At 46.2% G+C, this 13,946-nt stretch overlaps 1 protein-coding gene across 1 annotated transcript in view; it reads left to right on the top strand.

Moving 5' to 3' along the window:
* Positions 1 to 13,946, top strand: part of CCT7 (chaperonin containing TCP1 subunit 7) — a 144,787-nt gene that overhangs the window by 53,324 nt on the left and 77,517 nt on the right. Inside the window, exons 3-4 of the mRNA XM_069632310.1 lie at positions 6,776 to 6,882; positions 7,413 to 7,538. Coding sequence (XP_069488411.1) covers positions 6,776 to 6,882; positions 7,413 to 7,538 — 233 coding nt within the window. The remainder of the gene's footprint in view (positions 1 to 6,775; positions 6,883 to 7,412; positions 7,539 to 13,946) is intronic.

Genomic DNA, 13,946 nt, shown 5'->3' on the forward strand with positions numbered 1-13,946 from the left:
AATTAGTTTTCAACATGACAATTCCCTCATGAATCACTGATAGTGTTGACCTGAACCAATCTTAAGTAGCATCACCTACCCTGAATCTCTCCTATAGGGAATTAATCATTTTTACCATATTTTTCACTTCATTGCAAATCACATTAAAAAGTATTTCTGCCCGTTTTTAAAGCATACCGGTTGCTCTAAGTTTGCTAGGGGGGAACTGGAATTTGTATTGCATTTGATTGTATTCCTGAAAACTCTGTGCTCTCCTTCCATCTCATTATATCCATCTCATTATATTGCATAGGGGGTGGGGGGGGAGTGAATTGTCACAAGGAAAAGTGATCATATCTCTTGTTGAAACCATATCAGTTTATTTCTGTGCTGCATTCTTTCCATCATTGCTTTTCCTTGAAACCATAAGTGTTCTCTGCTACCTTATCCTTTGTATACTAACTCCTCACTGATTGAAAAGAGTGTGCAATTGTAACATTACCCATTGTTGCTCAACATTATATTCGTAAGTGTGCTATCAATTATTAATTTATTCATAAAAGTGTGATATATATTTAATTTTTCAAATACATCTTTTAATTTGCAAAACAAACCTACTTCTTGGCTCAGTGAAGTCAGGGGGATTCAAAGAGAGGGGTGTTATACAAGGGTTTATCATCCAGATCTATGAACTTGTCATAAAAATCTATAAATAAGGGCTTTCCTTGGGCACCCCAGACTAGGCATTGACTTAGTTGGAGTGCTGAATTGAAGTCACTTAACATGACACAATCCATTCAAACTTTGCACAGGTTGGGTCTTTAATATTTATTTTTGCAAACTTATCTGCAGACTCCTCAAACGGGACCAAGTTATAAGACATCTAAAAATGTTGAGACCAAACCCCCACCCCCCACTTGACAAATTTCCCACCAAACATTGCGAAAACATTAAAGATTGGGTTTGTTTATTTTTAGCTTGTGCCAGACCCGTAGGTATCAGGGTGCGGAAAAAAGAATACTTTAAGCTTACAAAGTTACAGAGGTTACATAGTCAAGAGATACAAGTCAATACAGCAGTACAGCATGTAATACATATGCAGTTACAAAATTGAGCAGCTGAGTTCAGTCTGGGTTATGGGTGCTGCTGGAACTACACATTTTCTTTAAGCCACTTGATGGTGTTTAATCTGATCTTGTGTGTAAGATTGGTCAGTCCTTAAGGTGGACGGGAGGGAGTTCACAGTTGGGCCGCTTTGACGGGGAAACTGTTCCCTCCGATTGTGGTCTTTTTGAAGGGAGGAACTGTTAAGCAGTTTGTGTAGGCTGCTCTGGTTGGTCTATGAGAAACTCTTCTTTTGAACTTCTGTCAGATAACCCGGTGCTGAATTGTTGAGGCATTTGAATGTTAGGGATGCAGTTTTTAAGTTTAATTTTGTCAATGGTTGAGAGCCAATTAAATTGTCTTCTAATCAGTGATGTGTTCTCTTTTGGGTATCCCTAGAGCTGCTCTCAAGGCAGCGTTTTGGGGTAGAAAATCTTTTTCCAAACGTATACGCAGATTTGTCAAACGGCACCAAATTTATAAACCGTTCAAACATTCTGGAACCCCCTCTGAGGCGAATTCTCATTTCTGTGATTTCAACCTTGGAGACCCCCAGCTCTTTTGCTGTACTTTAGGACCATTTTTAATTTTAACCCTGGAATGAGTGAAACATTTTGCTCTCTCGTGGTTTTCCTAATTTGGATTGTGTTTTCACTGTTTTTGAACTCAATAGGTGTATACTTTTTGTATGGTGACACACTGCACCTTCAGTGCAGTGTCAACGAGAAATCCTTTAGATTTCTCATAATGCTTATTTTCAAGTGTGAACTACTGTTCCCAAGATTTTTCTCTCTGTAGGTCCAGCACACACCATCTTATGTAGAGTGCTGGGAGTTACCTAGTAGCCCTTTATGTCTACAGCATGGGGTCTGGCATGGATTCACATGCTCATGAATATTCCCCGTCGTCAGGCTGGGAATCCTCAGTAAAGAAAAAATCAGTTTAGTTTCTCAACTCTTTCTACTATTAACCAATCACTGGTCTCTGGGTCATACTGCCCCCAGCCAATGACTGCCCTCTACCTAAGCCCCTCCTCTGACAGCCTTCTTCAGGTTTTTACCGCACGTTCAAGTGTTGGGAGTCCTCGTGCTGTAGCTCGAGCTTTAACTGCGTATTGCGTTTTTTCAAAGTTTTTTATGGTCAATTCGAGCCTCAAGCTCCACTGATTTTTCTTCCGATCAACGAGGACCCGTTTTGGAATCTTCTACGCCCCTCAAGGGCGGAGTTTCATCGAATTCAACTTCTTGGAGGATTCCGGAAGACCTTTGTGGCCTACCCTGATTTGGACATGTCCCAGGACAAGGGACACCTACTGGATCCAAACTGTTGAGGAACTGCCCAGGATGTGGACTGCAGAACGTCTTTAAGGATGACAAGCACACCAAGAACATGTCCGCCCGGACCATGAGGGACCATCGTTCACGACTCCAACTAGCTGGAGGCGAAGTAGTCCGAGCGGTCTTCTAAGATCTTAGAGGGTGCTCCGGCGACGGGGACCCAATAAAAGGCAAAGCACAGTGAATCCGCGGGCACCAGGAGCGCTGTTGGTTTGGCCTCCTCGGCTGCCAGGCCGGGCGCTATGTCACCAACGCCATCATCCACGAGCCAGCGCTTGCTCTGAAAGTTGGAGATCCTGAGTAAGCTTCGGGAGAAGCCCCGGTCTATCCCGACGGAGAAAGCAAAGGGTGAGCGAGGCGGTGACCCTCCCCCCTAAGTTGAAGGCCTCAAGGTCGTAAAGGCCCTGATTCACCCGGCTAAGACCTTGATGGAGGGAGTCGTGGCGGCCCTGGCCAAGCCTACGGAGGCTACCCCAGTTGAAACTATCTCCAGGCCTAGAGTTTGCTTGCCACCCCGGAGGGAATCCTCTTTCCAGCCTATCGAGGACCCCTGTGAAACCCCAGGTTGAGGGGGGGGCACGGTGGCCCTAACAGGCTCAGATACCTCCTCTGAGGATGAGCTGGCTGGCATCAAAGCTATCCTGGACAAGAAGTTCGGGGAGGCCAGGGCCTACGGGAATGATCCCGACAAAGTTGATGTAGAGGGCGACAGTGGAGCCGACGAGGAACCGCACGCGGAGGATCCCACGCCCCAGCCGCCGCTCCCGTCGCAACCGATGCCTAAGCCACAGGATAACTCGGGAGAAATCCTGATGGCTTTGCAGACCCTGTGTACGGAGAGAAGGATAAGATTGCCCTTACCCCCAGCGGACGATCCAGCGGCGCCTGGACCGTCTGAGGCTGGCGAGCGAGGAGAGTCATCCCTCCCCCCAAACCCCCCCCTTGCCCCACCCAGCATTCATCCCATCCCCTCCGCCGAGAGATAAGACTGAGACGGGGACTGACGGTGGTGACGACAGAATGGATCTCCCGTCGCCTCGTCCCACCTCCGCCACTCCCCCCGACGAAATTGGCTCCTTTCACACCATGATCGCCAGGGCCTCTGAGCTTTTCCAGCTGTGCCCCCGAGGAACAGAAGAAAGAGGGATTTCTTTACCAACGACGGGAAGCCAAGAAGAAAAACGGTACTCAGTCCCGCTGTTGGACGACATATGGGACGAAGGTCTGTCCCTTTTGAAGAACCCGGCCACTGCCCCTGCGAAGAGAGACCGGTACGAGAAGAAGTACCGGGTCCCGAACTCTATGTGCCTCAGGGCGCAACCTACCCCGGATTCCGTAGTCTCCGTGGCAGCGAAGAAGAAAGCGGCAGGGGCGACAGCGTCATCCTCCACCCCCCCCCTCCCCCGCCGGGCAGCAAGGGAAAGAAGCTGGACTCAATGGGACGTAGAGTCCTCATCGGCAGCGACGACCATCAAGGCGGCCAACGCCCTCGCGATCGTGGCCCGCTATGATAGGGAGCTGTGGTTCAAGATCGCACTTTTCCTGGACTTCTGCCGGACGAGAAGCGGGCAAAAACCCTAGAAATCCTGCAAGAAGGCGAAGTGGCGTCGGATCACATTGGCAAGGCCTTGCTGATGCTGGATTTCGTCAGATGGGCAACAGTGTTTGCTTGCGCCAGCACAGTTGGCTCGGGGCCACCGACTTCCGTCAGGACGTATATACCAGGGTACTGGACATGCCCTTCGACGGAAACAACCTGTTTGGGAAAGCGGTGGACGAAAGTCTGCAGGCCATCAAAGCCGACACTGAGACGGCCCGTGCATTGGGCACTCTACATTAACGACGGCCGTCCTTTTCGACCTCCGTAGGCAAATCCCAGGGTGCCTCCAAGGATTCGGCCGAAGTGCATCGTCGTACCGACAAGCTGTCCGTTCCTCGTCGCAGGAAGCTTACAGAGGCCGCAACAAGACCGGTGGATACCGTCGTCGCCAAGGAGCCCCGGGTGGCAAGACCTCGGCTAAACAGGACTGATCCGGCGATGGCGTCGGGCCCCCACCTAAGCACCCCCGGTGGGAGGCCGGCTGGCGAAATCCGTCAGCGTGTGGGAGTTCATATCCACCGACCTTTGGGTGCTGGATGCCCTGGCACACGGGCACACTCTGGAATTCCAAAGGAAGTGTCCCTGTTTCCCACCTGTGGCCAGGAAAGAAAACCATGTTCCACAGATGCTTCTGGAGTTACGAGCCATGCTGAGAAAGGGCGTGATAGAACTCGTCCCAGAGAGGCTCTGGAACTCGTCCCAGAGAGGCTCTGGGGCTCCGGAGTATACTCTCAGTACTTCCTCGGATCTTTGACGTCTCAACAAATACATCAAAGCGCAGAAGTTTCGGATGGTTACCCTCCAGCACGTGCTGGGACAGCTGGAGGAAGGCGACTTTCTATCTAGTAAAGTCTTTCACTTTACTTTCTCTGGGAAACACTACTTTATCCCAGAAAAGGTATTTAAACCTTGGGGAAAGCCTGAAAAGGTTTCACTGTGCCACTGCACTGAGGGTGCTGTGTGACTTATGAAAAGAAGATGCCTGTGGGTTAGACTCCATAGCCAAAGGAAATACACAGAAAACAAACCGAATAAAAAAAGTTCAAGTTTAGCAAAGAGCTGGAGGGCTCTAAGGTGGAATTGGCACATTTCTGAGAATTCTTCCGAACACTCCCACCCATGAATTAACTGAAACTGGGTAGAAGGCTGGGGAGTTTGTCTTACCGCAATGGGAGACCAAGGTAGCATTTCATCCCAATTTCTGCCATCCTATTCTGCTTGTTTGCGTAATATGTCAGTGTTTTGTTAAACCTTTCGACAAGGCCATCTGTTTGTGGGTGATAGACTGAGATTCTCAGAGTAGTGATGTGTAACAATTGTTTGACTCCCCCCTCGGCCCCCAATGAGTTTGCTCATAAATGTACAGCCCTGATGTGTTAATACTACTTTGGGAAACCCCAATCGTAAAAAGATAGGAGTAGGTGTTTGAGAATCTGTTGGGTGGTGTTGGTTCTAAGGGGAAAGGCCTCTGGATACCAGGCCGCATAATCGACTATCACCAAGATGTACTTGTTTCCTAGCTTTGATATTTCCAAGGGGCCTACAATGTCTATACCAATCCTTAAGAACAGAACGTCAATGATCGGAAGTGGCTTAAGGGGACTGGTGGTGGTAGATGTGTACTGGTCTTTTGACGGAATTCGCATGACTGAACAAAGATTTTAATGTCTGCATGCATTTCATGCCAGTAAAACACATTAAAAATTTGGGCTTGGGTGTTGGTCTGCCCAAGATGACCTGTCAGTTGGGAATGGGCCATTTCCATGACCACTTGTTTGACTTTTAGGGATGACAAGCTGGGTTTTTACTATGCTCTCTGAAGTAGTCTCCCCTGTATAGTAACCATTGTTTCAAGAAGAAAAAAGGCCTACTGGGGGGAGGAAGCCCCGCCGCCCCCACCCACTCCCCTGGGTATCTCTCCAAATTCCTGCCCTCGCACTAGAGACCTGTTCTTGAGACTACATTTAAATGTGCTTTCTACAAAGGAAGTCCTGCTGTTTAGAAGACAACTGGGCAAGGATGAGGGAATTTGCAGATGTGATATTAAAGACCCTTGCGAATCCTATGCCATTTGCTTGTGGAATGCAAGAATCGCAATAAGAACCAATCACTTGAGCAAACATCTGAAAGACTGTACTACACGATCAGCTAGGGACTGGTTGAAAAGGATGGTGATGGGTACAAACATAAGCCTGATCTTAGCAGGCATGAGAATGACATAGGAATTCCTTACACTGGAATAGGGGCATGGGAAAACTAACATTCTTTCTTGGTTTTATAAAACACTTAAGGAATCTCCATGGCGTGGAATGTTAAATGTGATGAAACGTCCACTGTTTTTTGATATTTTTATAAAGGTTTGTTTAAACCAAAATAATACAAATTTAAAAATAGTTGCAGCTTTCATTGTAGCTTGACACTAACTGTTTCATGCCAGCAAAATGAGTCCCCAACTGAACACTGTTTAAAAGACAGGTTGGCTCGAACACCAGTTTGCATGATGCTGCCTACTGCGATTAGTTCCACTATAGAAAAGGAGTTGGGTACTATTGCTTTTCCTGCCTATCCAAGAACATCAGAATGCTGATTCTAGTAGGGTAGAGAATGGCTAGTACTGTGCTTAACGACCAACTTCTTTGTTTCCTATGATGCGTCTAATCTGAGAGAAAAGAAATTCCAGAAAATGTAGACTTAGTTTGTATGTTTGTGGAAGTGAACTTTTTTTAAAAAATTTTTTAACACTCTCCTACTTTAGGAAAAGCAACTATTTCTAACGATGGTGCTACGATTCTCAAACTTCTTGATGTTGTGCACCCTGCTGCAAAAACACTGGTGGACATTGCAAAGTCTCAGGATGCTGAGGTAGGAATGGAAGCCGGGGCACTTTATGGCTTGCTGGCAGTATTGGGTTGGGGAAATGTTTCTTATTGCAGCCTAAATACCCTCATTTGTTAATGTGTGTATTTATTTTTTTGTTTAATTTGTTAGGGCTTTGGGGGATTAGTTAAAGAGAATATTGGATGCTCTCCAAGGTGGGGAGCCTGCATGAAAACTCATGCTAGAAGTACAAAACCCTGTCATGCGTTCAGAGAGCTAGGGCTTGTTCTGTAGTAGATTTTTGTGTACAGTATGTTTTGATCCCATCTTCATCCTGGTCATCTAGTTCCCTATGTGATGTATTAGTTCATGCTTTTGTCCCGATATGCGTTTCTGCCCTTTGCATACAGATCGGTTGTGTTTTAAATCCCAGTGTATCCACACAGCCTTCTCTCATTTTGGAAGATGAGAAAATGGGGTACATTTGGTCATTCAAAAGTTCGTTTTTGTGCTGGACTATTAGTCTGCTGACTTAATGGGCATCACTAGATTCAAATGTTTTTCTTTAATTGTAGGTAGGTGATGGCACCACCTCTGTAACCCTTCTGGCTGCAGAGTTCCTGAAGCAGGTGAAGTCCTATGTAGAGGAAGGTCTACATCCCCAAATCATCATCAGAGCATTCCGCACAGCAACCCAACTGGTAAATACTACGCCTTTCCTCACTACCTGTATGGATGGGATTATTGACTGTTGAATTCCTCAGTAATATGCCTGTGAAAAGGTTACCTAGTGAGAATGAGTTCATGTTTACAGACCAGCTTTGGGTTCACAGAACAACCTACAGAGCTTGTGTGGAAGAAAGGGATCCAAGAGTTGAAGCACGTTATTACCCCTTAAGTTTTATACGGGTAAAGTGATTCCGGTATTACTGTATGGAATGGAAACTGATGCAATGGCTCCCAAGGTGAATTGGGTACGAATCAAAGGTCTAATCTGGAAAAAGGTACTTAATTTGCCAAGTTCATTACCAATGGCCATGCTACGATTTGAACTGGGATTACAATCACTACAGTCCTACACGGAGTGGAAAGGGTTATGTTATACAGATTTATCATAAGCCCCCAGAAGAACTCCCTGTATGTAGATATTGTTGGAAAGAGGCACCAATGACTTTCTCTTGGTGTTAAAACAGGATGTTAGTGTTTTGCTATGGAAGTCCCAACTGACAGAAAAAGTATTGATTGTATTTACTGTATTGATTGTAAGTATTGATTGTATAAAAGTTTTTACCCGCTGAGGGTAAAAAAAAATATGCAGAATGATTGGATTTTATTGAAGGCCTCATTCACTGAGATGACATTTTTTAATAACTTCAGTGTAAACAATAAACGCCAAGGTTTTGTTAGCGTATCATGAGATTTCCAAAAGCCAAGTGGAGGGTGGACGTCTGAGGTTTCCTTTGAACTGAACACCTGAGAACTACAGAGATAAGGAAACCTGATGGATGGTACCTGTAATCTCTAACTCGGGCGAGCAGCAAAACATGAAACATTATCATGTTTGGCCACAAGGCAGAAGAGGGCTGAGCATTTTCTTTTGTGTTCACAATGGTTCCTTCGGAGGAATTTTGGAATAGTCGGCAGGGAAGGAAACCTTTTTTTTTTTAGAAGTCTTAATGTTTTTAGCTAAAATGGAATATTATGGTATAAACGTTTATTTTGTGACGCATTTAAGGTTATTTGTTTTGTTATAAATTGTGCAAAGTCTTATGTTGACTAACCACAAAAAAAGGCACTTAACAATGGGATATTGATGGTATTCATCTGCCAGTATTTGAGAATTACTGTGTTTTTAAACCTAATATACCACTGGAGGAGGCTGTTCTCTTGGAGCACATAAGGCCCTCCTTTCTCGATATTGGAGATCCTTAAGGCTTCATATTATGGCATCCGTATTTTTCACATAGTGATGTACAACTCTTGGTAAGATTCGCATTTTCCTCTTGCTTTGATGTTACGTAGGCGAGGAAATGGCTGCTTGTTTGAGTTTTCTACGAAGAGCGATTTTTCAGATTTGTTTTGTATTCATGCCTCCTTGGTACAAGTTTATAAGTCGGAATTTGCCAAACAGTTTTATATTTCCTATTAAGGCTTCAGGTAAAGTAAGATTTAGAATTGGGAGCATTTTTTTGCAGCCTATTTTATTTTAACGTTGGGTAGTGTAAAATATAGGGGTAACCAACTGCCCTGCCAAGTTGAAATCTCCTTTCAATGCCACTTTCTGAAATCCTATCACAGGCACTGCCCCCTGCGAATTACGTAGGTTTGCTCCTCTGATGGTAGAAATCCTTTGTGTGTTGGTTTTTACACAAGTTGCTGAATGTGAAAGGACTTGGAAAAGCCCACGTTTGGGTGAACAGGGTTACACTTAGTGTAGGCCTGAACCACAAAAGGATTTGGTAGGATGGTGAGCAGCCCGGCTTAATCTAAGGAGTGGAGGAGGGCTGTAGTGAGGGACAAAGAACTCTGAGCATACTTAGTCCAAGAAAATACTAATACACTTCGGATTTATTTACGAAATAGGTATTGATTATATACACTAAGGCAGAGGTGATGATTCACAAGTACTTCAAAGCAGAAGAACAATATAAAGTAACTTTGATATTCTTTGGATAGTGAACCACAGTTGTAACTTTAGAATAGTACTTGTAGTGGCAAATCGCTTAGTAAAACATTCTAAAGCATACATGCAAACTGTTCCTAAATTAACTTTATCCCAGCCGGTAAGAGTCCAACCCTAACTTATGTGAGTCTTGGTGTTCAGCTGGGCCACCAGTGGCAGAGCAGGAAAGGTGGGAAAGCAGGAAAGGGGTTCAGTATGGCAGAGTCCAGCAGGAGTCTCTTCCAGTATTGCAGGTAAGTAACGTTAGTTTTCCAAAGGCAAAGGAATCTGGGTGTTCCCTTGTAGGTTTGACCCAAGGACCGGTGTTTTAAGGCAAGGTTCGAGTACACTGGGATGTCCACCACGATCTATGGGAGACCTGGAGGGGTGCGAGCTAGCTGTCTGTAGCCCCCAGAATCGAGCAAACAACCCACAGGTAAATTGTACCAGGGGGTAGACGGTACCTTTTAGTTGAAGAAACGGTTGCTGCAGGACTGATCCAGCGGTAAGGCGACAGCAGACCCGGTCACTGGGTTCTCGGTCTTGGCGAGAGGAAAGGGACTTAAGTGGATCTGGCAGCGGCTCTCGTGCAGACGGGACGGGCCAGCAAAGGATCTTCTCGGTTCTGTTTTGTTGGTGCCCTTTTCAGGCTCTGTAGAAGGATGGTTGTCGCGGCGGGTGACTTTTCTTGGTTTCTCTGTCCTCGTTTCGGGTGACATTACTTGTGGGAGCTGGGTCAGGTCACTGCAGGCTTAGGATTGCCCACAAGGTTTCAGGTGAAACCGCACTTAAGGAGACTAGGCACATTGATGCAGTGGAGGTCCCAGGGTATTGGTGACTTTCAGGCCGCGGAGGTCGCAGCTCTTAAAGGGATGGCGCAAAATGCAGTTTGTCTTGGGACTGGTTAGGCCCATACGTCCAAGGGAGGAGGTATTCTTCTGATCTTCCCTGCTGCTTGGCTTGGGACAACAGCAGCTACTCAGCAGGCACTTGGTGTAGCTGGAATTTTCTGGTGTCATCCTTCGTTCATCTTCAGAGTCTTCAGTTCGTTGTCCACTCTGGGTTTCAGCTCCAGACCTCTAGATTTATGCTGGAAACCTGGCAAGAGTCCTCCAATCCTATCCCATGCACGGTTTATAGTCATAATGTCGAAAAAAAAATGTCGACAGACAAAAATGTCGAAAAAAAATGTCGAAAACAATGTCGACATCCTATACTTATAATGTAAAAAGTCATTTTTTCGAAAAAAAAATGTCGACATTTTTTTTTTTGACATTATGACTATAAACCCTTAAAACTATCAACACCTCACCCAACACCCCCCCCCACACCCCCAACCACCCTTTCACCCCTCATACTCAACACATACCAATTATTTATTTATTTATTTATTCAATAAATAAATAACCTAAAAATGATCATTTACTATGGGGGGGGTCCCCCCAACCCCCCCTCACCCGCCGCCCCCCCACACCCCCCCAACCACCCTTTCACCCCTCATACTCAACACATACCAATTATTTATTTTATTTATTTATTCAATAATTAAATAAATAAAAAATTGTATTTACTATGGGGGGGTCCCCCCAACCCCCCCTCACCCGCCACCCCCCCACACCCCCCCAACCACCCCTCATACTCAACACATCATATATATATTTATTTATGTATTTATGCATACACTAAATTAATGTCGAAAAAATATCGAATAATGTCGACATTTTTGTTTGTCGACATTATTGTTTTTCGACATTAATTTGTCGACATTTTGACTGTCGACATTATTGATGTCGACATTATGACTGCACACCCCCATGCACCATTCAAACTCGGGGATGACTGTCTGGTTCCTACCAGTACACTGCAGGACAAAGAACAGGGGAGTTTGGGTTGACTGCCTCCACGTCTGTCCTGCCAGTCACTCAAAGGGTCTTTGCAGGGGTATCCCGTCTAAGACAAAGGAACAAGAGGACCCTCTCCCACCTAACCGGGTATAAGACGTAAGAAGGACACACCATCTTGTTTAGACCTTAAGTACAGCCACCATTTTGGGCAATTGGTGTCCCTTTAGTCCAAGACAGCCTGCGATGAAAGGTCACCAAAAGTTGTGCAAAAGGTACACTGCCGCCAGCCTAAATAGCCTGTTAAAGTAACCAAAACGTTACAGAGAGTCGAGAAAAGGGACACATTGGATCCCCACAGCCCTCCACATAAGTTGTGATGTGCTGATCTCGCAAAATAATACACAGGTTAGATAAAAAGTATCAACCTTCCTTAGCTAACTTCAAGATTTGGCAAGTAAAGTAAAAACAATCACAGCAAAGCTCTGAGCCTCCAGCAACACTGCACAGAAAGTTATGTGCTGCTTTATTAAATTGTAGATGCCTTTTTAAAATTGGAGGAAAGCATGACTCCATAAAGAAATACTGAAGGATTCCCATGATCAGAATAAAAGAGTATGGAATAAGGACCTGGGGACTCGCGGGTGGAGAGAATTTCACACAAAGATGGAAATCTACAAGCTTGGTACTGCTACCATAGAAACCCGTGCATCCATTGAGATGTGTTGGTGGAAGCAGGGGTCCAGGCTGAGTTCCCTTTTTTTGTTAGAAATATTTTCACTCCCACATTTTACTTGTTTTTTGGTATTGGCCTGTTTAAAAAAAAAAAAAAATACTTTTCTTTATTGGCATGGTGAGAGAACAGACAATCAACACACTGTACAGCATAGCAAGAGTGACAGATATATATATATAGTAGTGCAATACATGGGAATGTTAGGTAGGTACCGGTGGGGCCATTGCCCAGCTCCAAGCGGCACAGCAGTGGGTTAGATTACATCACCAGGAGGAGGAGAGGACGATAGTTCTAGGTCGTCTTTTTCTTATTTAAATATGTACAAAATTCTGTCCACACATTCCTGGGCCGGGAGGCCAGCGGGAGGGTATTGATTTAGTCCTCCCCGCACGATTGAGTCCAGGTGAGGGCCCTCATCCAACGAGGGGGGGGGGGGGGGATCGGCGCTTCCAACATTGTAATATGCATTTTTTGGCTATTATGGTGGCAGCATTGAGAAACCTAGACCTTTTCCTCAACTCCTGGCTATCCCACAGGCCAAACAGTACAGCTAGGGGTTCTGCAGGGATACGGGACGCTGTGATGTCTGAGAGAGCTTCAATTATGGCCTTCCAGTATGGGCATAGCGCATCACAGGACCAGAACATAGGAGTACGATCTGCAGCAGGAGAACCGCACTTAGGGCAGGTGCGGGCCTGGGTGTGTGCAAACCTGTCCAGTCTTTGAGGTGTGTAATATAGTCTGTTAAGGAGCTTGTATTGCATGCACCTATGCCTGGCATTCAGAGAGGTGGTCCGAGTGTGTGTGCACATTTTCCCCCACATTGCGTCCATGATGGGGAGGCCCAGCTCCTCACTCCACGAATCTTGCGCCTTGATTGGCACGTCTGTGGGGTCGGCCATCAACAGTTTGTACAGCACGGACACTATTCCCCCTAGCACCAGCCGAGTTGGATATATACTGGATCTCGGGTGAGTCTGGAGGCTCATCTGGGTATAAGGGCCACCAGGCACGGAACGCCGCCCTCAGCCTGTAGTATTGTAGCAGTTCCAATGCAGTACCTAGGTGTCTGGGGCGCCACGTCTGCGGAGTGATAAACTTCCCCTCAGGGTAACAGTCGGTCAGGGCCTGATAGCCTAGATCATGCCAGCGTTTCATCAAAAGCTTATGTGTAGGGCTGAGGCCAGGGAACTGCCAGATGGGCAGCCATTTGTAGTACGGGTGGTGGTCAGGTTGTATCTGCAAGATATATTTCCAGGCCCTAACAGTGGCCGCTACAGGGTCTGCCGGGCGTCGGCGTGATGTGTGATGGAGGATGAGGGAGAGGTGTTAACGCTCTCGCTCGCTAGTTTCTCGAGCTTCACATGCGGGAGTGGTCGGAGAACGTGTACCAGTATGTGGCGTGTTGGGCCTGCGCAGCTGTCCAATATTTGGCAAAATCGGGGGCGGTGAAACCCCTGTTACCATAGGGAAGAGTCATGTGTTGCCATTTCTTACGAACTGCGCCCGAGTGCCACAGAAATTGGGCACACGCAGCGTGCAGGTTCCTGAAATATTGCTTTCCGGGCCAGATCGGCGCATTTGTAAAGACATAGAGGAATTTAGGGACCATAATCATTTTGATGATTCGACAAGAGTGGGAGACTGCGCCATTTCAACATTTGAGCCTCAGCAAGCTGCGCCACAGCCGCATAGTTGTCAGCCAACAGTGAATCTTTAGTGAGGGACACCTGCACTCCAAGGTACCTGATGCCTCCCGGTGACCATCGAAGGGGGGAATTCGCAGGACGGGCGTGTAGTGGACAGGTTGAGCGGGAAGATTTCGGATTTGGAATAATTTATGGTGAAGCCCGAGAAAGTGCCAATTTTG

This window comes from Ambystoma mexicanum, chromosome 6q (genome assembly GCF_040938575.1).
Source record: "Ambystoma mexicanum isolate Mex_15411 chromosome 6q, UKY_AmexF1_1, whole genome shotgun sequence".
NCBI classification, from domain to species: domain Eukaryota; kingdom Metazoa; phylum Chordata; class Amphibia; order Caudata; family Ambystomatidae; genus Ambystoma; species Ambystoma mexicanum.